Raw genomic sequence first — 25,230 nt, 5'->3', positions numbered from 1 at the left:
TATAAGAGTTAAAAACTTCCTTTATCTCTCTATAAAACCCCTAATACAGTTATCCCAGTGTTTCACTAGTGCTTGGAAACTGTCAAGGTAGAAAGTTTTCTCAGTACGCCGGAGGCAAGATCACACTTTGTTTCAAGTCTGAAACGCTGGCCTCCCCTGCGTACTAAGAAAACATGCACTAGTGAAACACTGGGATAACTGCATTAGTGTAAGAGGGGATTAGATGGAGAAATAATAATTCTGTTATTCTGCAAAATCAAAAGTCCCGCTTTGACTTGAACACCCTACATTACTTTTAAAGCCTTTTTGTGGTTAAACAGAGAAAACTGTGTCAATTTGTCCCCAATTTAATTGTGTCACAAATCAAGCTTTAACTGCACTACAGAGGCTGAGAAGACGATCACTCTGGCAGGTGTTTGTTTGTTCCTACACGATAAAGTCCAAAGCACACACAGGGACGTGACGGCGTCACAGAGACTTGCACAATAATAAACTGCTTTCTTTCCGTCATGTAACATCACTTTTTGGATGGAGAACGTTTTGCTGATGGACAGGAGAAGGTCGGAGGTTTGCTCGAGCGCGTTAGTGTTTCAGAGTGAGAGGGAACGTCCACCTGAAAGCGTCCGAAATTATGAAGGTGGTGAGACGATGGTGAGAGTGGCGTGAGACTTGGCACAGGGTTTGAGTGTCACTCTGGAGATTAATTAGAGATTAGGGTGTGTACAAGTGTGAGGGATGTGAGAGAGAGAGAGAGAGAGAGAGTGATAAACAGAGGAAATAAGACAGAGGGTCCTGTTCTCTCATAAAAAAAAAAAAAAAAGCACTGTGCTTTTTATAAAGTAATCCTTCAGCTCTTAGGCTCTTATGAATTTAGAGCTATGTAGGGAAAAAACAATTAAAAAAGAAAGAACACGCTGCCTCAAAGGGGCCGTGTCGCTAGAATTTTTTTATGAAGCACTCACAGGTGATTTTTTTTTTTTAAAGAACTGTCTGTAGTCTTGCAAGATGAACCGCAACTGCAGCAGAATACGACCGCATCCCTCTGCCCAAACTCCACTTACCCCGTGAAATGCATTATGGGAAGGGGCGTGTCTGCTTGGTCATTTCCAAAATGCTTTTTGCGAGAGAGCCACTGCATGGCAACACTGTGATTTCTTTTTTTTTTATTCGCAAAGTCATATGAATAAAACGGGCTTTGTTAAAATTACAAAGCGCACCTTTAATCCCACCTTGCTACATCTGCAGTTTGCATTATCAACCTTATACGTCGATAGCATGATTATATTAATATGCATTCACAAATAAGGCACTGAGACTCGCAACTGAAACCGTCATGCTGGAAAACATTAAAGCTGTTAAAGATCTGTGTGTCGAGATACATTTCTCTGCTGTAGTGGAAAAGAAACTGTCAAGGCACATATATAGCTGATTACTAGTATTATTATTATTATGATTATTACTTATAATGTGTTTTTTAAATGTAGTTAGTGTGTTTGAGGTACGCACAGATTCTATGTGTTAGATGTTCAATCCTTAAAAGCAACACTCAGTGGCAATAATAATGGAAACTGCATTTAGGCGATTAATCATTTTGTACAATTTTAAAGCGGCAGTTTGTCATTTGTAATTTTTTGTTGAACTGAAAGAAAAAATTCAAGCAAAATGCAAAAACACAAATTTTAAATCTCTAGCTATGTGCTTGTGGTAATAATGCAAACTGTTGCTGTTGGAATAGAGCTGGCGTAATTACGTGACACAACCCACTGGACGCACATCATGTGTTCGCTCTGTGCTCACATCAGGGACATTTTTAGACGACCTTATCGCATAATAACTTTAATCTCCAAATAAGCATTAAATAAATGATCTGCTGCTGCTTCTTAATCTCCATAGTGTTTATAAGATTGAAACACAACCATTATCTTATATATTAATGCTTCATCATTTTAAGCGTTTGATATAAAAAGTTAAAAAAATTGGTCCTCAGCAAAAGAAAGAAAAAAACAACCTGCTGATTTTTGGATCAAATCATGGCTCTGACTGGAGCGCGGGCCGCCCCCGAAAGGTGCGTTTAGTGTTTCGTTGTGAGAGAACAGGACCCCTGGATCAGAAAGAGAGAGAGAGAGAGAGAGAATCCATCAAGGAATAGACCAAGAGTGCAGGGTTCGAGTGGTTGTGTTGTGCTTTGAGCCAGGATATGGGGTCCATGAAAAGACTTTTGGCATTACATTAAAAATGGCTTCTACACTAAAGCTCGAAGCAGTGCCGAAGGCTGATTCTGGGATCTGCAGTATGCGAGTCGTGTTCGGACCCGGTTGTGACTCTGAGAGAGGGAGGGAGAGAGGGAGGACAGGCTGGGGCTTTGGCTGCAGGGCGCGACGTAGGACAGACGCTGGCGTCTCCTCTCAGCTCCTCCGGGACTTTGAGTGCTGAATAAGCCACTGCAGTGTGATGTCTGAGAGAGAGAGAGAGAGAGAGAAAAAGAGAGAAACAAAAAAAAAGGAAACTGCCTTAGACAATCCCAACATTTCTGGATGAAATCAAATCGGATTAATGATAATGTTCGTTCTTAGACATTTATTCATCTCAATTCGACAGACATCCAAGAGCAGAGCTTGTATAAGGCAGATCGATGAGCTCGTGGTTACAGCAGCACTAAACCAGTACAGGAAATTCAAGCAGACATATGACACCATATGAACCAACTGAGAGCATGCTGCGTGTTTAGAGCACTGTTTTTTTTCCCACATTATGTCCAAGTCTATACAATCTTGAGCTCCTCTCATTTTAAATTAAATTAAAGAAATTGGAACAGATGTTTTAACTGCGACAGGCTGCACAAGTAACTAAAGATAAAATTTAATCTTGCTTGTTTAGGTAACAACCTCAGCAGTGACCTCGTTTCCCCTCTCGTCTGTTCCAACCACTCAGCATCCAGCATCAGCAGTAAACTCATCACCGCCTGATCACCTGTTATCATCTGCACCTGTTTCTCACTGGGTCAGGACGCAAGTTAGGTGGGTTTTTATTGCTTGAATGATTCATAGGTCACTGTGCAATTTAAAGTATAGGAATTGGAAACAATCTAATGTCCTTCAGGAAGCCTGGAGGACTTACTGGAGGACACTGTTAAAAAATACAAGAAAGCCTGGCTCTCTGGAAGCAAACTATGACAAAATAGAGAAGGCAAGACTTTTCACAGTACTGTGAAAAAAAAACATTTGAATAGTGCAGGAAATAACAGCAGAATCAACATCACAATGATGAAGTGTTAAAGTTATTTACTGCCTATTGAGGATGAAAAGGAGGAAAAACCCTGATTGTAGGATGTACTGCTTGAGCAACAATCAACAACTAACGCCGAGACAAACGTGCCACGGTCATCTACTGTTCTGTTTCCTTGTCTATATAGTGAAAGAACCACTGCAGAGGAGAGGATCAGGAACAGAAACTCATGAACTCCAACATTAGGAAATAAAGGAAAAACCGTGGAGGTTGAGGGATGAAAAAAGGGGCGTGGCACTGCACATGTTTACTGTGATGACTGGGTTATTCTCAGTGAGGGATCGATCCCGGTCACGGCTCTCTGCCCTAAATTATTCATTTATTTATACAGTCGGCCAAAGGAAATGTATAAACACCTCAGGAAAAGAAAAAAACATGTATAAATATTTTAATACTTAATGTATTGCTATACCTTATACTGTATATTGATATACATGATTATATTATGATAATATTATTAAAATTATTAAACCATTTTTCTTTTCCTGAAGTGTGTATACATTAATTAGCCTGACTCTATAGTTAAAAAAATGAATATAAAATACTTTATATAAAAAACTATATTTAAAAAACTATAAAAAATAGTTTTTAAAGGCAGATGTGTTTTAAACTTCCAATGTTATTGTTAGATCACAGATTTGCTGTTTAACTGTAACTTAAAAATTTAAAATCAAAATATCGCTTAAATAAAAATCTGATATTATATATTATATTATCTGTGAACATTTTATTTCTAAGCCTTCTGGTAGACGTGTGAGCGCATCGGTGCTGATCTCCATGTATTGATTTCCTCATTATACTCAGATGACGAGGCAAAAACCAAACTCCAGCTCGAGTCACTGGTGCATCACTTTAACCCGACACACACACACACACACACACACACACACACGAGCAGCGAATGCACAATATCACCACTCCATCAATAACACTCACCTATATTGTCCTTCTCTTTACAGGAGACAGAGTAGCAGCAGATCTCTCTGTCCTGTATCGCTGCCAAGTTCCTGAAAAGAAGTGAGGACAGAACGGAGACCAGTTTAATCCTCCTGAAGCATAACGCGGATAAAATCTTCAGAAAGGGAAAAATCATTTTCAGCAAGAATGAACTTAATAGGCAAGCTAAGGCTTTTTTTTTAAGAGCAAGTAAAAGAAAGCGGGAATAAAATGTCATGACTTCTGCTTTACCAATCGATCTGTTTCCAATATCACATCATTCAAGGCCAAAGTAAAAACCTTTCTATTCTCTCAAGTATATAATGTGAATTAATGTCTACTGGTTACAACATTCTAATACTGTTTTAAAGTCGATGTTCCACATTCTACATGTTTTTGTTCTCTGATTTACTGTTGTTTTTAACAGGCTTTTTACTGTTTTATTTTCACTTGGGTCACCATGTGCTTGTTATTTCATGTGCTGTACAAATAAATTTGACTTGAATTGACAGTTTAATTAAATTTCATTTCACAGCCATCACATGATTGTAAATGTGTGTAATATGAACCATGCGCTCTTTCTCTTTTCCTCTCTCTCCCCCTCTCCTTCTCTCCCTCTCTCCCTTTCCCACTCTTTCTCCCACTCTCTCTCTCTCTCTCTCTCTCCCCCTCTCCTTCTCTTCCACTCTCTTGCTCCTTCTCTCCCACTTTCTCTCTCCCTCTCTCTTTCCCTCTCTCCCTCTCTCCCTCCCTCTTTCCCTCTCTCCCTCTCTCTTTCCCTCTCTCCCTCTCTCTTTCCCTCTCTCCCTCCCTCTTTCCCTCTCCCTAGCCCACATCGACCCCACGTTATCCAGAAATTGCTGAGTCACAGGAAGAGGAGCACGAGCTTACATTTTCTCAATGAGCTGCTTCTCGTCCAGAGCGTTCGGGAGGTCCCTCTTGTTGCCCAACACGAGAACCTGAACAAAACCACAACATGACACGTTAAAGACACGTGAGGAAAAGTATAAACCACCATCAAGAGACATCAGCGTGCTTTCAGATTTCAATCGACTGTTTAACTAAACAGGTGTTTTGAGACTCAAAATGCACTTTGTGAGAAGTCGGAAGGAAAAGAGGAGGCAGTGACATTCCACAACATCCAATCTATATAAACAAAAGAAAGGTTTGGTCTGTACATTGGGTCAAAACTCACACTTTCAGTGATATCTCTACACTTCATGCATTGGAGAACCTGAAACCAGCCTGAAGTTAAACCTGCACCATAAACTCAATCAAAACGAAGGTTTGAGTAGAGGTGACGGTCTGAGCAGTTTTGTGGCAGATTATAAACCGCATGTTCTGACAGCGTACCGCGGATGTGTTAAACTGTGGGTGAGCCTTAAAGCCACCTCTGGACGGAAACTTATGAAACTTTGGCGTTAGTTCATATTTTCACTTTGGCTGAAATAACAGCGCTGAAGTGGTATAAGTGAATTTTAACACGCTGGAGTGGTTTTAAGACAAAACTGCATCTTTATCCTTTTATCTACTTTTTCCATTTCTCATCTGTGATTCACTCTCCGATTACCGAACAGGGAGTGTATTTGTCTGAGCACCAAAGAAGGACAATTTAGTAAGACAAGGCGTAAGATACTCAACCTTACAGAATGGGATTTCTTTGTATTAATACAGAGAGTTCTGCTGTACAGAGAGACACACAGACATGTACGTGGGCTTCAACCTCATAATAATAATAATAATAATAATAATCATAATAATAATAATAATATCACTGATTACATTAAAGATCAGATCAGATTATTTTTAGCTTAAACCTTTTAACTATTCCTACAAACTCTATATGAGTGAAACACTGTCCTGTCATGTCCTTTGTTCTTTTTCAATGGTTGGTAGATTTCTGTGATGTAACAGGGACACATCAAACACGCCATTGAGGACAAATAATCATCCATGGTGTCTAATTAACAAAGACATGAGACAGATTTCACCCTCGTACAGGAATGCCTTGAAGCTGAGGTTTGTCTAACAGGTTGTGCAGCTCGTTTCTGGACGGCTCGATCTTGTCCCGGTCAGCAGAGTCCACCATGTACCTGAGAAACCAACAATCAAGTGTAAACAACAGCACGGCAAGGAAATGATTCAAACCTAGACCTAGTTATGGATTTTCTGTCGAGGATAAACAGCGTCTGGATGAAGGAGGCGGCACTCACACGATGGCGTTCACTCCTCTGCAGTATCGCTCCCACATGCTCCTGAAGCGAGGCTGACCTCCTATATCCCAAATCTACACAACACACAACAGCCAAAATCATTCCGCTGCTCTGTGTGGTGACCTTCATAAAATAATATGATATAATAATAAAGCAGGAGGAGGACAGAGGAAGTGAAATCTGCAGCTTAGTGACAAACTCAGGACAAAGTGTAGGAAAAGCATTTCGTTGTAAAACACAGCTGATGCAGGACTTTTCTCAGAAACGTCCTCTTTCCATACTGACGTCTGCCTCTGTGTGTGTGTGTGTGTGTTTGTGTGTGTATATATATATATATATATATATATATATATATATATATATATATATATATAGCTTAAATGTCAATACAGCAAAAAAGTTAAGCAAGAACGTAGTTTAAACTGTGGCACAGAGAATTACTGGTCCTCTTTTTACGTATTTTGTGTTGTTTTTTTTCTTTTTTTTATATTTGAAGGTCAACTTGTATTCAAAAGGTTTATCATTCTGAAGGATAAATTCCTTCCCTGGACTCCCATATAAGACAAAGTCTTAAGTCAAATTTATCCTGGTTTCCATAGTAACGATGATTTAAACCCCAGCAGTAAACCGGTTTCCGAGTAAAGACGGATTGTTCTTATGTAATTAACTAAAAGACAACTTAAGAAAGGTGGGAGAAATGAAAGCGAGATGAAGGAGCGGCTGTAATGTGAAGGATACGAGTTAGGGGAGGGGAGTGTCTTATATGAGGTCACATTAGGGGGAAATCTCATCTGCTTGTTTACACAAAATAAAAGAAGGGATTAGGAATTAGTGAGAAATGTACAGGTAAAAAACAACAACAAAAAAAAACTGTGTGTGTGTGTGTGTGTGTGTGTGTGTGTGTGTGTGTCTGTCAGTGTGAAATACCTTTATTGTGACGTTGCCTTTGGTGACCTTCCTCATGTTGAAGCCAACTGTGGGGATCATGTCTTCACTGAATTGACCTGACTGTACGCACACCCCCACACACACACACACACACACACACACACACACACACACGACAAAATAAATTGAAGAAGCGAGAACAGAGATGAGAGAACTCTCACATCAAGACACCTTCTTTATTTAACATCTGTGACAGTGTTATCCAAAAAAAAATACACACACACACACACACACACAATCTTTTTCATGGGTATAAAATTGAAGAAAGCTGTACCTGGGTTTTTTTAAACTTTTGTTAGTTTCGAGCACAATGGTGACACTGAGCAGTAAATCTCTCCACACACTGATTATGTTTGTCGACTTGCGGCAAAATTCAGAAAACTCGTAATCCAATAAGCGGCAATTAACGAGCTCAAACCTCGACAGGATGTAGGTCACATTCCTCACTCGCGTTGTAGATTAATGGAGCTCTAATGCAGCAGCGGGGCAGAATTAGTTCATCTCATAAGGAGAATCGAAACAAACAGGACACGGCAGATGATAAAGTTTTTTTTTTTCTTTTCTTTTCTCCACACGTGGTTACAGTTTCTCTGCGATTTTACTATTCATAATCCGACCCACATTCCTGCTTTACTAAAAAGAGTATAAACACTCAGTGCGACTCCTGCCAGGAAAATAAATAAGGAACTTCACCCAAACAAACTGTAAATCAAACAGCTGGAGTGGAGGTAAAGACGCTGTAGGCAGATTCACAGATGTTTATGCAGTGTCGGCTGACCTGGTATACACATGATTTATGCATTTTATAATATTTATGCATTAATAGGCAAAAAAAAGAATGCTTTATAACTCTGGAGTGTAGTTTTAGTCGACAGAAGCAGCTGTCACACATCTTTTCATATTTACAGCTCTGTCACACGTTCCACGTTTCTACAGTTTTTAAAATGTATAAAAACTTTTAAATAAAACGTTGAGAGACAATGTGGGGAGAAAAATCAGTTCAGTTATATATCGCAGTACATTTACGTTTACCTTCATGTATCCAAAATCCAAAGAGTCCAAAAATCGATTTTAAAGTCTAAATGATTTTTTTTCCACTTATACGTTTGCATCTGAGGTTGTAAGATGTCGCAGTTCCTCTGTGATCCTCCAGGTGGCAGCAGCACAGCGTCCCGTGTGGTAGGAGCAAAACATTCGCTAAGTTTGTTCAGAAACCTAGGTATCGTCATATCGTATCTTGTTGCCCAGTGCTTTAGGTTTAATAAACTTATGCGCCCGGGCTGATTGATCTAAATAGTACGAGGGTGAGTCAAAAATTATTCGCACACTACTGGATGTAAAAATAACTTTTCGAATTTAAAAAACACAAATCCATAATGTTTCTGCGTAATCTCCTTGCTTTTTAATACACATTGTCCATCTGTCAACAAGCTTTCGTATTTCCTGGTTTAAAAAATGTTTCATGCCACGAATGCACCGCTGTCTTCAGTTCTTCATCAGAACGGAATCTTTGTCTCCATAGGGACGCTTTCAGGGGACTGAACAGGCGAAAGTCTGATGGAGCGAGATCAGGACTATAGGGAGGTCACTTTAACACCTCAAGACCAGGTTTTTGCACTCGGACAGCAGTCCTCTGTGTTTAATCTGAAGTTTAGTCTTCATCTCTTTAATAAGCGTCTCACCATAATGAGCATGGTGGTTTTTGTACATTTTTCCTGATGATGTTCCAATACTTCTGGCCCTTGAGAATCCCAGAAAACTGTAGAAGACTTTTGAACTTTTTCCCGGTCTGCGATTGAGGATGTCAGGCATTTCCTCTCAGACTCACAGTGATGAATCCGTGTCTCGTCACCAGTAAAGAAGATACTTTCCATTTTTGCTCGCACTAAATGTTACAAATGAACTGATGTAACACGTTCACACCTGAACAGCCGTGACCGGAGAGTTTTAACAAAACTGGAGTGCGGATCATTTTTGACTCACCCTTTTATATTCTTGTAAAGTTTAACACGCCTTCCTCACGGTCCTGGCCCATGAACAATACTTTTCTTTTCCTGAGTAAGTGTAAATGATTTACACAATGTTGAATAAATGCTGAAAACATTTCAGCGCTAAAACGTAACTTAAATTAACGGCGCGTGTAATTTTGTCACGTTAACCGGTTCAATTCAAACAGCCAGCTGAAAACGTCGGCCCCCAGACCTACAGTGAAGGCAGCCTCGTCCTCATCACCACCAGACGTCCCTCCCTCCACATCAGTGACGGCGATGAATCTAAACCCTAATAAACAACGCGGACCGGGCAGGCGGTCGACAACCATCAGTGTTTTTATGCTTATGGATTCTGTCTCGCATGAACTGTAGCGTCTTAAATAATAGATGCTGGACAGTCAGACATGTCTTAGTGCTGACCGCAAAAGTTTGCGCACCCTTAAGGATTAATAAAAATGACGACAGATTTTTCACGGTAGGAAAACAAACTGTTTGGTAATTTATATGACTATATACTAACTGTAACTGTAAAATAAACACTTGAGTTTACATTCTTCTTTTGCCTTTCTTTTTTAAATTCAGTCTAAATATTTTGCGATATTTTTTACGTAAAATGTGTTTTAGCCATTTAAATACATCTGTTGCTCCGAGCCACATTTACGAAAGTACAATCACATGCTAATAGACAAAACCTTGACACCTTAAAAAGCAAATAAAATTAATTTAAGCACCAGCTCATTGATAAACAAACTAAAAAACAAGCGCCAGCACGAGATATTAGTGCTTAAATATTGATAAGTTATTGACGGTCTAACCAAGTGATCAGATTTCAGTCTGTTTTTTCATCATTTGCGCTTTAATTCGTATTGTTGTCAAATATAAAATTCTCCAAATCATCACCATTTTTTTTCCCTTCGTGAGTGTTTACTGTATTTCATATTAAAGCGGATTTATGTACAGACTTCCCGAGAGCAGGCTGTCTGTCAGAGCTCGAACAATAGGCCCCAAAGGAACAGCAGGATCACTTCCTCTCGTCACAGCCCCCGAGTGTGCTGCACAGACGCCACTTCAGCTGCGACGGAGGAAGCTTGTGATCTCAGATCAATTATATTTTGACCACCTAATATCTGAGGACATTCTTAACAGGAGTGCAAAAAAACAAACATTTTAACTCATCATTCTGGGACGTGTGACAGCGGTCATCATCGAACAGCACAAAAACCAAAACCTTGAGAAAATCCTAAACATCACCGTCAGACTTGCTGTTATTTTTTGTGCCTCCTGATTAATCGAGTGATTCTGCGGACATCAAACACAGATAGGATGAATGCAATAAATAAATAGATAAATAAATAGATAAATAAATCTGGTTGTACCGTACATTATTTTCCTCCTGCGCTTTTATTAGCAGTCACAGCACAACCGCAGGGTTTTAAGCAGCTTTGTAGTGACGAAGACGAGTGAAAACACCCGGGGGTTTCAGTATGAATCCGAAACGAGAACTAAAACTATACCAGGAAGGAAGGTCGATCTCGTGGCTTTTATTTTCTAAAATAATAAACTTAATAAATCTACCACAATATTGTGTTCATATTTGTTGCACAACAATAAAGTCGTGTGGTTTCGCTGATGACATCACGTCTGAGCAGGGAACATAAAAACATTCGACTGACTTGCGCGAGGCTTCTCCGACTCCCCGTCACATGATCTAATCACTGCTAATTATTTATGGCCATTGACATGATCATGATCAGGGTGAAACGCTTTATTGCAGGGAAACATGAGTAAAAATATGATTAGGAAAGAGATCACAAAATAAAATGAAAATATGAACCTTTTACACAAGCTTTTCCTTTAACTTTGAGTTTACAATACAAGACCGAGCCTCACCTTAATGTACTAAATCTCAGAAAGCATCTTTTAAATAATAATAATAATAATAATTTTAAAATCATTCTTTGATATTATTTACTTTTACATGTGCCTGATTGCTTCTAAGCTAAACAATGTGGAATAATAATCACACTGTTTTATCAGCATGTCTCTCTCTCCCTCTCTCATGCGCATTTATAAAGGTTCATCAAGCTGGCTCTCTGATCTATCTTTAGCGACATGCTCGAGACGCATCCGCGAGGTGTTTAACGAGCTCGTTCTGTAAATGGAAGCGGCGAGCCAAGTTCAAGCGCAGCCTCCATTCATCGTATCTGGTGCATCATGGTCTGGCAGAGACGAGACGAGACGAGTCACAGGCAGACTGCCAAGCTCACTTCGCTACAGCAATACATCTTCAGAGTAACACCGATTAGAGGCTATCTGAGGCGGGGCGAGCCGAGGGACGAGAGAGAGAGAGCTTGTTCTGCAGGCGAGGGTGATTTCGCCGCCTGAGATTATTCGTCACATCACCTCACATCACATCACCTCACGTCACCTCACGTCCCCTCACATCACCTCACATCACAGGCTGGAGAAAGTAAAACTTGCTTGGTCATGCCGGATGCCAGGCGACTGAGTCATGTGACTTACAGATTCATAACAGATAATACAGCCACAAGCGGAGATCTGTAATGTCCGGGTTCACCAGTTTTCCTGAATTACACAGAACAATACAAATCCAATAAACAGGCTTTTTACAAATATGGATTATCAAATCATGATATTTACAAAATACAAATTGGTCACACTGTCACACTGTGACTTAGTCATTAGCACTGTGGCCTTGCACCTCAAGGGTCCGGTTCGATTCCCACCTCGGGGTCTGTGTGCATGGAGTGTGTATGTTCTCCCCGTGCTCAGTGGGTTTCCTCCGGTTACTCCCGTTTCCTCCCACAGTCCAAAGACATGTGGGCAGATTAAGCTAACTAGTGTGTGAATGCAGACGGGAGATCCTACAACGGTTGTAAAAATGGGAATAAATACGATGATCCCCATTGGCCTTCATGGTCCGAGGTTCCTAGATGGAGTGTTGGATGGATGCGATACAAATTGAATTGTCACCTTGGTATGGTGATCATATCATATCACATAGGAGGCAGGTGTAGGTTCCCTTAAACACTGATCCCTGGTACAAACCCCGGAACCACAAAGTTAGGCCCTTGAGTAAGGTCCTCAACCCTCAACTGCTAACTGCTCAGATGTTAAATGAGACAAAATGCCGCTCTGGATAAGGGAATCCTGTAAATAATAATAATAATAATAATTATATTGCATCACCTGGTCCTTTGTGATTTCCGTCCCAATAACGGTGTCACTATAAACATTCGATGATCATGTCTTAAGCTGGTGGAAAATTACACACGAGCTGAAGAACGTGTCTTTTTTAAATTGTTATAACGTCTTTATAAGAGACACTGAACATCCTCCTAAAACATTCGAAATCCTCTCTGAGATTACAGTCAAGTCATGATTTGTAATCACATGACCCTCCGTCACAGAGGAGACGACCGCCTTCCCTTTTCAGCTTCTCCCTTTGAGTAGCGTCATGTCATGATGATTGCTGACAGGTTGACAGTGTGTGTGTGTGTGTGTGTGTGTGTGTGTGTGTGTGTGTGTGTATGTATGCTAGAAGCACTGTACCATACTCATAAATCTGAGCACACACACACACATTATGTACAGTATACACAGTATGGAATTATTGCTCTAAATCAGATAATCATAAGGAGTCACATCAGGAGAGAGAGAGTGAGAGAGGGAAAGAAAGAGAGAGGCAGAGAGAGAGAGAGAGAAAGAGAGGGAGAGAGAGAGATGCACTTCCTTCTTTACTGCCAAAAATATCAACATATAAGGAACACCTTCACTGAGATCATCACTCAATCAACAGAAATTTTTCCAAATTAACAGAAGGTGAAAAAATAAGAATAATTTCAGGTAAAGGCCGCACTGCTACCCTCACTGCATTTTATTTAATTATTATTAATAATACAAATAAAATAAAACAATAATATTTTAGTATTTATTTATTTTTTTTTTATTTTTTTTTGGGGGGGGGGGTTGCTTATGTCTACCTAATATGATATTCTTTCATATCACATAATATGTTTATAATGTTTATATTGTATAGGTTTATAAATTCAGATCAATATAATTAATGTTTTCTACTGGCTTTGGCAACAATGTAATACTTTTGTTAACATTCATGCCAATAAAGCTCTTCTAAACTAAACTGAAAGAGAGAGAAGGAGAGAGAGAAAGGGAAAGAGAAGGAGAGAAAGAAAGAGGGAGAGAGGGAGAAAAAGAGAGAGGGAGAGAGGGAGTGAGAGAGAGAGAGAGTGAAAGAGAGAGAAGGAGAGAAGAAGAGAGAGGGAAATAGAAGGAGAGAGAGAGGGAGAGAAGGAGAGAGAGAAAGGGAAAGAGAAGGAGAGAAAGAAAGAGGGAGAGAGGGAGAAAAAGAGAGAGGGAGAGAGGGAGTGAGAGAGAGAGAGAGTGAAAGAGAGAGGAGAGAAGAAGAGAGAGGGAAATAGAAGGAGAGAGAGAGGGAGAGAAGGAGAGAGAGAAAGGGAAAGAGAAGGAGAGAAAGAAAGAGGGAGAGAGGGAGAAAAAGAGAGAGGGAGAGAGGGAGTGAGAGAGAGAGAGAGTGAAAGAGAGAGAAGGAGAGAAGAAGAGAGAGGGAAATAGAAGGAGAGAGAGAGGGAGAGAAGGAGAGAGAGAAAGGGAAAGAGAAGGAGAGAAAGAAAGAGGGACAGAGGGAGAAAAAGAGAGAGGGAGAGAGGGAGTGAGAGAGAGAGAGAGTGAAAGAGAGAGGAGAGAAGAAGAGAGAGGGAAATAGAAGGAGAGAGAGAGGGAGAGAAGGAGAGAGAGAAAGGGAAAGAGAAGGAGAGAAAGAAAGAGGGAGAGAGGGAGAAAAAGAGAGAGGGAGAGAGGGAGTGAGAGAGAGAGAGAGTGAAAGAGAGAGAAGGAGAGAAGAAGAGAGAGGGAAATAGAAGGAGAGAGAGAGGGAGAGAAGGAGAGAGAGGGAAATAGAAGGAGAGAGAGAGGGAGAGAAGGAGAGAGAGAAAGGGAAAGAGAAGGAGAGAGAGAAAGAGGGAGAGAGGGAGAAAAAGAGAGAGAAGGAGAGAAGAAGAGAGAGGGAAATAGAAGGAGAGAGAGAGGGAGAGAAGGAGAAGGAGTGAGGGAGAGAGAAGGAGAGAGGGAGTGAGAGAGTGGATGGGGGGTGGAGTGTGTGTGTGTGTGTGTGTGTGTGTGTGTGTGTGTGTGTGTGTGTGTGTGTGTGTGGATGGAGCGCCTCGTGATGAGGAAGCAGAAAGTGAAGGAGTCATCGGTCAGGTTGCAGAAGCAGCATTAATGTGATCTCGGGTTTATAATAATAATAATAATAATAATAATAATAATAACAGAGCCGGGGCGTTGCCTAGCAACACGTCCTAAACATAAAAACACAGGACTGTCAGATCCAGCGCAACTCCTGAACCTGTCAACGTCTAAGTAAAAGGCTATGTGTGTGTGTGTGTGTGTGTGTGTGTGTGTGAGTGTGAGTGTGTGTGTGTGTGAGCTCACCGCGATCACGTTGACGAAGGTGGTTTTCCCGGAGTACTGCAGCCCGACCAGTGTGAGCTCCATCTCCTCCTTCCAGAAGAGCGAGCGGAACCAGTCCAGGAGGCGGTTAATCAGCGCCAACATGCTGCTCACACACACACACACACACTCCCTGCGGAAAGAGAGAGCCCTTAAACACGCACACACACACTTACTTACTTACTTACTTACACACTTACTCTCTCTCTCTCTCACACACACACACACACACACACGCTCAGAGGAGGATTGTTTACCGCACACTGAGAGGTGACTGCACTTCCGGGAGGGAATCATGTGACCAGGGGCGCGTCTCAAATCACACTCACTCACTCACTCACTCACTCTGCACCCTCGCTGTGTTCCAGGCTGTAGAGGCTCGTCTCGTGCCGCTCTGGGGAAACGATAAACGATCACAGGGCGGGTCTTATGGCGTCCCTGAAGCGCGTGACGTCACATCTGTATGTGACGTCACCGTCCCCGCACTGCCTAAAGTGCTTTATTTTATCCCCCCATTCCACAGAGTAGCTCCTGTATAGGCAGGACGAGTTCAGTGGTTAAGGTTTTGGACTAGCAGTTGGAAGGTCCCGGGTTTAAACCCCACCAGGGTGAGTCCCTTAACCCCTTCATGTAAAATCAGATAAATAGATGTAAGTTGCTCTGAATACAGGTGACTACAGGTGTCTGTGGCGGCAGGGCCCTATGACCGTCAATGATCAAATTGTTATTTAATAGCTAAATATCGCTGTTTGAATCACAATTTAAATTTTTGTCAAAATAATCACGTGTGTGTTTTTTTATTAAATATTACGGCATTAACATTACTAACAATACTAACCCATAAAAAAAGTACTAACTAGCGATTCTCTGTATGGGTGTCTGACAGACAATAAAATTGATAATTCATGAAAATAATGATGATGATGATCCACCCAGATGAGGATGGGATCCCTGTTGAAGGATGATGATGATGATCTACTTCGATCCACTGAAGCAGCATGCTTTGCGACAATGACGCAATTGTTAAAAGCGCTATACAAATAAAATTGAATTGAATTGAATGATGATGATGATGATGATGATGATGATGAAGTCTCCAGTGTCAGTGATTTATGACAGATGACTTATATGACATATTTTACAATAATGAATGTAACTACAGTATAAAAGTCTATAATAATAGTAATATTAATAATAATAATAATAATAATAATAATGAGTGGACTTATTTTACACTATTTTTTTAATGTCTTTCCCAAATACCTCTTATTCATTATTTGTAAATAAATGAATAAATAAAGATTTATACATCATGTAAGTGACTCTCTGGTTGTGTTATAGTTCAACATGCCTGACTTCGAGTCAGGATGTAGAGCTCGATTTAAGACTCACCCTACAGACCTTTACAGGAACTATATGAGTCAGGTGATTAATCTGGGAGGAGAAGCTGCTAGAAGGCCTTCAAAATAATAGTCCAGTAAAACACATGGCACTGACAATAAGATCTGATCTGTAGGGCTGTTGGATTATTATTATTATTATTATTATTATTGGAATTATTTTCTTCTATAACATATTTATTATTGACTGTTTTATATCAGGGCTGTTCAAAAGTCTTGAAAAGTCAAAAAGAAATGCTGTAAAATACCATTGATGATAATAATAATAATAATAATAATAATAATAATAATATAATAATAATTTAATAATAATAATAATAATAATAATAATATAATTTTATATATTAGTATTCACACACACACACACACACATGAACACACAGACACACTTTTACATGATCATTGTAACTGAAAAACCTATGACAGAGGAATTTCTCATGGCCAGTGTACTCACTTATCGTCTATACCGCTCTATCCTGTATTCAGGGGGCCTGGACCTACCCCAGGAGACTTAGGGCACAAGGCGGAGTACACCCTGGACTGGGTGCCAATCCCTCACAGAGCACACATACACACTCATTCACACACGATGGGCAATTTGGGAACACCAATTAGAACACTAATAATCTGTATGTTTTTGGACTGTGGGAGAAAACCGGAGTCCCCGGAGGAAACCCACCCAGGGAGAACATGCAACCTCCATGCACATAGACCCCGGAGTGGAAATCGAACCTGGACCCTGGAGGTGAAATAACACAGAAATACTCTAGAATAATTGTTTCTGCTGTTAGTGTGCTTCAGTAATGTGGCACCTGTGGAGTTTATAATTGAGTAAACGTTAAGCTAAAAATAAAATGATAGCTAACTGAAAATTGGTCTATCTATCTATCTATCTATCTATCTATCTATCTAAAGAAGTAACCTTATCAGTGTTATCAGTATCTTTTGCACAATTAGACCTGACCCCAATCGTACTTATTTTACACTACATAAACACGGTCCAAAATAATATATGACTGTATAATTATAGTTATTTTAACGACAGTTCCACACTCCAAACCCATCTCCAGCATTAACAGTGACACCCACCTGAGACTGTACACCTTTAAAGGTAGGCAAGTAACCTGCTAACACACCTTGTTAATTAACAGTTCCAACATGTTTTTGCAGTAACAAAAAGCAAGACATAACTCCAGTTAGAGACTTTTATCATGTTGTATTTAAACTATTATTGTTGTTATTTAAATTGATACAGCAATTATGGGTATTTTAATAAAAATTATTACATTATTCTGGAAGAGTTGTTAATCTTGTAACACTTTAATTCACCACACGATGGCGCCAGAATCACATCAAACCATTGAGCATTCTGTTTACTGCTGCAACAATTAATTGAAAGATTTGAGATTTGAACAAAATATAAATATTAAAGTTATATTTTTATTTACAGGATAAGATAATGACACAAAAATGTAACACATGGGTTTATATTTGTAAAAAAAAAAAAAAAAAAGTTGTAACATATACACAATAAATACGGGTTCATTTGAGGGCGAGGTGTGATTAGTGGTTAACTCGAACTATTATACAGTTCCTACAACTACAATGTAAGCACTGAATAATATGATAGAATAACACTCACTCCCACACTCACTCATCATTTATACCGCTTTATCCTGTATACAGGGTCGCAGGGGGCCTGGAGCCTATGCCAGGAGACTTAGGGCACGAGGCGGGGTACACCCTGGATGGGGTGCTAATACATAGCAGGGCACACACACATACTGTGTACTCACTCACACACTCATTCGCACACTATGGACAAACTGTGAATGCCAATTAGCATAAACTGCAGGTCTTTGGACTGTGGGAGGAAACCAGGGTACGCGGAGGAAACCCACCGAGCACGAGGAGAACATGCAAACCTGGAGGTGGAAGGTGACAGTGCTAACTATCATGCCACTGTGTCACTAGGTAGAATAACTTATTTAAAATACTTTCCATTCTACACTAAGAACATTATCCTGGTCAGTGCATATTATTAAGAGTTAATCTAACTGTCTAACTGTGTGTTTTTTTCTGAAAGGAGGAAACAGGAAAACCTGTAAAAATCCCCTACACGGTGCTGTCCACTGCACAGCACCGCCTGCTTCTGCCTCGTGATTGAAAGTGTAATACTGCTTTTTATCAACGAGATGGTAATATTAAAAAACTGATATTTCACTCAAAATATGACTAATTTATTTTTATGATATTCGGTTTATTTTTGCTTAATCGACAAAAATAGATCCCAAAGAAGCACGTGGCCGGATGGAGGCTTGCACATGACGCCATGGTAACAAAGGGCAGCGTGAAGGACAACCTGTAGCAAATGAAGAAATGGTTTCAGTGTAAAGAAGTGTTGCATTAAATTCACAGAATCCACAAAAATGCTAACGCAGCACAAATCACTGGAAAAAGTTTCAAAGTTGTTGAAAGGTATCAGAACACGCAGTGCACCACCGCCCGCCGCTCACACCGGGCCCAGTGGGACAAGAGGACAAGGGGACGCCAAAACCTGGGTGGGTTTTAATGTTGTGGCTGATCAGTGTGCAGTAAATGTAAACAATGATGGACGTTAAAGGAATATTTCAATATCCGCAACTAAAAGGCATATTTCTACATCTGCAAATGATTTTATTAACAGGCTTGCTTTTTAATCTATGGGTGAGGTTGAAAAAATGGGAAAAAATGCTGATGAAAAGGGCTCGCCTTTTCAGAGTTTGGCTTTTTTGCTGTTTTTATTTATTTATTTATTTATCTATTTATTTCCTGCCTGCTATATTGAATAGGTGGCACGAGGCAGAGCATGCTGTTTTGCACAGAGGAGGAATCAGCAGGGCTCCACATGTGACAAGAGCTCAGGCGTGTCGATGTAACCACACGGGCGATGCACTCAGACTCGTCTCTCTGCAGCAGCTTTTATGGTAATGAGCCAACCGGAATTAAATAAATCTTAGGCTGCAATGTTTTTTTTGTTTGTTTGTTTTTTTAGATTGTAAACTAAAATGATAAAATGTAAACATGATAAATGGACTAGACACCAAACTTTGGCTGTTATTACTATTATTACTATTCTAACTTCTACGTAGTTAAAAGTGCACTCAATCAAAAGCCCGGGGCAGTTTTTATCTGTAACGCAGGATATTTTAAACCTGATGGAGATCGAGTCCCGTGTCCACATGATTTCCACAGACAGCGTTGTTATATAAGGCATTACATAACCACGGGCTGAGAAACAGCCACATGGCTTCAGCTGATAAACAAGGCTTCAAAGACAAAGCAAACACATGCAGCGTTTCCACAGGAAAAAAAAACTTTATTAATACTTTTAAATGTATATCAACAGCATTTTTTTTCCTGACAAAATATATACATTAAGCAACCTTCTGTTAGGTCCCAAAATAAAAATCCCAAGTACCTCTTCCTATACAAAACTAGTATATTGTTTAAACATTGTACATTCACATTTCCTGCTTCTCCACAGAATCCAGAATAAAAAACAAAAGAATCATAATATTAATAATAATAATAATAATAATAATACATATCTGTCATTATTTTACTGCTTTAAACAAGTAAAGGCAACAGCATGAGCTGAGATCTGTTTTAATCTGACCAGAATTGGACACAGAGCGTGATGCAGACACACAACCTCCACAGTTCGACAGCCATAATGTCTCCGAGACCCCCGTCTCAATCAAAAGACAAAAACTGTGGCTCATGTATCAAAAAAGGAAGGGAAATGTACAAACAAGGTTGTATAAACACATGAGTTACACAATGTAGTTACCCCATCTATTCACACAAACAGTAATGAAATATACTCAGAAACTTTCTAGTAAAAAAAAAAAAAAAAAAGACCTGTGATTACATTTACTCCCTTATTTACACAAACGACCCACATCAGTGCTGATCAGCCTCACCTGCATATGTATGTGTGTGTGTGTGTCTGTGTGTGCATTCGATGGAGGGGAAACCCGTGACTTAACTTAGCGATGGGGTGAGATGAGGATGAGGCCCTCGCTGTTGTCTCGTTCTGTCAAAGCTCTGGTCAACTAAAGCAGACTGGTATTTGGTAGCATTCTAGGCTAAAAGGAGAGTCTTTGTTTAAAGCAGCCAGAGAGTCCTGACAGTGTGAAGCCTTGCTCGGCAGCACAGAGAGACAGAGAGATAAAGTGTCCATAAAGGAAGAGAAAAAAAAGAAAAGAAAAAAAAAAGCAGCATCTACAGGGGTTTTGCTAGCGCCATTGTTTTTTTTTTGTTGTTGTTGTTGTTTTCTGGTTTACATTCATAATTTAAAAGATATGTGCAAAGGGCAGAGTCCTTATGGTTTATCTGTTAGGGGCGATCTGCACGTCACATTCTGGATTTCAGTTTTATTTGTTTATTGAAACATTCAGCACGAGCGCAGAGAGAGCAGACGTCCCCCGCAGAGCGATCCTTCCTGAAACCAGACGACTCAGTGTCCTGCATCATCTTCACAGTGACTCTAAGTGCTACACCCTAGTCCTCGTCTTCCATCCACTCCCTCGAGGTGGCCAGCGTGCACCATGTCTACACACCAACGCTTTCCCCAATGTGCATGACTACTACTCTGATGGAGGGGGTTGGCCACGGGGCTGGTGTGTGTACGGTTGTGATTTTTAAAAAATTATAATAATAAACAGGGGTAATGGCGGGGCAGCAGTAGCAGAGCAGGAGCCAGCAAGACTCTGATCTTCATCAGTGTATCCTCCTCTCCTAACATTCGGAGGGACTGCATGCGGTTATCAGTCTTTGGTTTCCAGATTTAAGGGGGGCACTTGTTTGAGGGCCTGGTGCAGAGCCGAAGAGTCTGTATGAACATGAGAGGCGCTAGGGGACGCGACTCTGGGCGACAAGACAAGCGACAAGGGGAGCTTCTCAGGGGACAAGCTCGCTGGGGAACCTGTGATGCCAGGGTACAGCATGGGCATGCCCCCTGGGTACCAGCACTTCTCCAGAACAGGGAGGTATGCGGCGGCGGTGGCTGCTGTCACTGGAGGAAGGAGGTAGAAGGGCATGCAGAAAGGTGGCTGGTGAGAGGAGAAGCCCGTGTACCCGCTGTGACTCAACAGAGACTCGTCCTCGGAAGAGTCCGACCTTTGCCGCTTGGCCTGCGGCTCATCCCACTCCTCCTTGATGCCGTATTTCAGTTCGGCGCCCTCTTTGCCGTAGTAGCTCGGCCGCTGGCCCTTAGAGTCACGCTTGTCTTTGTCCAGCTCGCCACCATAGCCGCTGTCCGTGTCCGTGTCGCTGCCACTCTGCTCGCTGCTATGCGGGTAAGTCCTCTGGATCACAGGGACACAGTTTTTGGTGTGGCCCTCTGGCATTCTGGGCGGCGCCACAACGGGCTTCTCGTGGATCTCATGGACTTTGTGGGCAGGGGAAGGCGTTTCCTGACGCGGGCTGACCGGCCGCTGCGGCAGCTCGGAGGCCACCTTGTGCAGATGGTTTAAGATGTGCGTAGGAGTCAGATCCTGCCCGTTCTCCTGACTCGCTATGTACTGCAAAACCTCCTTGGCGCACAAATGGAAACCAGAACGGAACATCTCCTCGCTCTTCTCCACGCCCCCGTTGGTGTGATCACCTACAACAACAACACACACACACACACAGGTAGATTACATATGAGTACAATCTCATCTCAGAGCTCATCCCTCTCAGCTGGTTACATAACACCTGCTGATGGTGCATGACAGACAGGAACAGACGGTGTGAGAACGGATCATGTTTACAAGCCTGCTTTATCGCAAGCGTTTCTCATTGCAAACTCACCGATCTGCATTCCATTCTGCAGAGATATGATTTGCCGCTGCTGCTGCTCCAGCAGGCTGTTCAGAGCCTTCACGTGCTTCAACGTCAGTTCCAGCACCACGGCCTTCTCCAAGTGGCCCAGCGTCTATAAAAGGAGGAATCACTCGATAAGCTTGTTTATCTTTCTTATGTAACACTCTCAAGCTGCCTGCGCCGAGGGCAAACCCAAAGACACAACCGACATGCAAATCCAGCTTAAATAAAAGAGAAAAACAAACAAACACATGCCTACAGTTTTCACTATGTCGGGGCAGAGGTTATATATAAACTATGATCTTGCGCGGGTTATAGTATCTCAGCAGCAGTAGTCACTACTCCACTGTTCTGAGTGTAGGAACGTACAAAACCAAACATATGCTCTTCTGGTGCCGTAGCCCATTAACCCCAGAGCATTTTGCCCTTTTTTACATTTTTTTTTTAACATATATAGAGCTCAGGATTGTGCAGTATAGAGTGACACAAGGAATTTTAGTTTAGTTTAACCGACCACACAAGGCAACAAAAGTAAAAAAAATGGGTCACAAAAACAAACAAATATATATATATATATATATATATATATATATATATATATATACACACACACACACACAAATACACATGATCATGTTTGTTTTCTGCTTGATTTTGTTTTCCCGGTTGTTTCTGAATCTAATAAAAATTATAATAATAATAATTATTATTATAATAATTATAATAACAGTATGCTCATTTTATTGTTAGAATTCTACATTTTTGTGACATCATTCCAATATTCCGGTAGTTGTAAAAATTTACACAGTATAAAAGTAATAATAACTTTTAATTTTAATAAAAAAAAATTTTTTTTGCTTTTTTATTATTATTATTTTTTTGTGCCGCCTGGCATTTATATTGGATTTATTTTAATTATATTTTTACTTTAATGAATGAAATTCTATTTTTCCATGCAAGTTTATCATCACGTTCCCATAACCTACACCTGCTTTGGGTGACATTATACATGTATATAAAATATAAAGTTATTAATGTATGATGGATCCGGACTAATTATCCGAAAACAAAAACGTATAATCATTAAAACAATGAGCCGAGCTTGGGACTCGGCACTGCAGGTGGCGCTACAGATAGACATTTCGAGCCGTCGCTCCGCTCGCATGAGGGACTTACAGAGAGTTTCAGGTGCTCTGGGAGCAGGTCCTTCAGCTGTGCGATGCATTCATTTATTCTGTCACGTCGCTTCTTCTCGATCAGACGATGCGGCAGCTTGTACGTGTCCTGCGTCAAATCAAAGGGGGAAATCTTTAGAGTCCCAGATCAAAGGGCAGAACTCTTCTTTTAGCAAATAGTATAATAATAATAATAATAAAATAAAAACTTTCAGCAACTCTCACGCAGGATTAAATATCTGACATGCACACACTTACTAAAAAAAATAAAATAAAATAAAAATAAAAACCAGTACATGTTTACAGTGAATTAGAGTTTATTAAATGAACTCCACGGAGACGGGTGTTTTATATATATATATATATACTGACGGTACCTTGCTGTCCTCGCCTCGTTTCGCGCCTCTCCGGGGTTTGTAGACGTACATGGGGAAATCCATGCTGTAGGAAAATGACAGGAGAGGAAAGAAGAGTAAATACACACATCAGGATTGTTTTAGAGAAACTTTGCGCAGCTCAGCACTGAATGGACCGTTACGCCCCTTCGGCAACAATGTAACACACGCGGGTCCTTTAATGTCAGAACGCTGCATTTATTTGTAGTAAACACACACACACACACGCATATATATATATATATATATATATATATATATATATATATATAGCACAAGGTTTTGGGATGTTATAAATGGCTCTTACCCCGGGATGCCAGCCATGTCCAGTGGGTTCTGTTTGGCCAGGCATGGAGGAGGAGGTTGCGCGCTGGTAATCCTCTCCATTGTCCAAGTGCACAAAATAAGCCTGTTTTTTTTTTTTTTTTTTTTTTTGAAATACAATTTCTTTCCTGATTTTTTTTAAACCAAGAAATATGTGTATATGTTACTATACATACACATACATCTATATCTAAATAAAAAAAGAACAAAGTTCCTGTGCTTGCTTTTAATGATAGAGAAATCCTCAGATGCGAACTGTCCCAAAATGCGCAAGAAAAACAAACAAACAAAGAGAAAAAGTTTCACAGTTCCTCCAGTGTTTCCAGATTATTCTGTAACCTGTCAGTCCGCGGACTCGTACAGTCACTCACGCGCGCAGGCACGCAGGAGATGTCGCGCGTAAAAGGCGCAAAGGCGCAATAGTTCAGAAGCTCCGGCCGTCGGTTAAATGTGTGTGCGTGTGCGAGTGTGTGTGTGTGTGTTTATGTGTGTGTCTGAGTCTGAGTGTGTGCAGTGGGTGGACTAGACTACGTGTTAAATGTATATTTAAAAAAAAAAAAAAAAAGCCCTGTGACTGCAGACACGTCCCTCCTCCTCCCCGCTCTCCGTCACATGAGCCTCACGTGTCGGACGGCGCTTTCAGCAGCTCCGGGCTGTTACAGATAAATCTTCCCTCCCTCCTCCCGCCCCCCTCCCGCGCGCTCACTCTCTCTCTCTCGCTCGCGCGCGCGCGCTCTCCTCCCCTCAGTGTCCCGTGTACAACCACGCGCTTTTCAGAAGAGGCGCGGACTCCAACAGGCTGAGCTGCTGATGTGGAAAGCCATCGGAGTCAAAAACAACAAAGCTGCTTTTTTAAAAATCCTTTTTGTTTATTTTGTTTATTTTTTTTGTTTTAAATCACAACCTAATGTAGGCAACCTGAACTTTGAACTTTTCTCACTCATCAACTAGACCACTTCATCCTGTATACAGGGTCTGACAATCCATCGCAGTTCCTGGAGGAAACCCACCAACCACAGGGAGAGAACACACCAACTCCATGCACACACACACACATCCCCACAGGTGGGAATCAAACCCGGACCCTGGAGGTGCAAGGTCGACAGTGCTAACCATTACGTCACCACATGTCAGGGTGGATAACAAGTGATTTCAAAATTATTTCAGCTCTTTAACAAGAACATTACCCTGATCAGTGCAAT

General features: G+C 40.8%; 2 protein-coding genes across 2 annotated transcripts; both read right to left on the bottom strand.

The window, feature by feature from the left end:
• Positions 1–331: 331 nt before the first annotated feature.
• Positions 332–15,128, bottom strand: arl8bb (ADP-ribosylation factor-like 8Bb). Its single transcript, XM_053484423.1, has 7 exons — positions 14,867–15,128; positions 7,362–7,442; positions 6,435–6,508; positions 6,221–6,314; positions 5,113–5,180; positions 4,222–4,292; positions 332–2,455 (listed from the first exon to the last, which is right to left on the bottom strand). Exons 1-7 carry the CDS (start codon positions 14,987–14,989, stop codon positions 2,406–2,408), a joined length of 561 nt encoding a protein of 186 aa, XP_053340398.1. The 5' UTR covers positions 14,990–15,128; the 3' UTR covers positions 332–2,405.
• Positions 15,129–19,621: 4,493 nt separating this feature from the next.
• On the bottom strand, positions 19,622–24,603 carry bhlhe40 (basic helix-loop-helix family, member e40). Its single transcript, XM_053484363.1, has 5 exons — positions 24,012–24,603; positions 23,687–23,750; positions 23,311–23,418; positions 22,123–22,246; positions 19,622–21,934 (listed from the first exon to the last, which is right to left on the bottom strand). Exons 1-5 carry the CDS (start codon positions 24,089–24,091, stop codon positions 21,096–21,098), a joined length of 1,215 nt encoding a protein of 404 aa, XP_053340338.1. The 5' UTR covers positions 24,092–24,603; the 3' UTR covers positions 19,622–21,095.
• Positions 24,604–25,230: the final 627 nt, after the last annotated feature.

This window comes from Clarias gariepinus, chromosome 23 (genome assembly GCF_024256425.1).
Source record: "Clarias gariepinus isolate MV-2021 ecotype Netherlands chromosome 23, CGAR_prim_01v2, whole genome shotgun sequence".
In the NCBI taxonomy this organism is placed as follows: domain Eukaryota; kingdom Metazoa; phylum Chordata; class Actinopteri; order Siluriformes; family Clariidae; genus Clarias; species Clarias gariepinus.
This window is presented reverse-complemented; position numbering and strand designations above follow the sequence as displayed.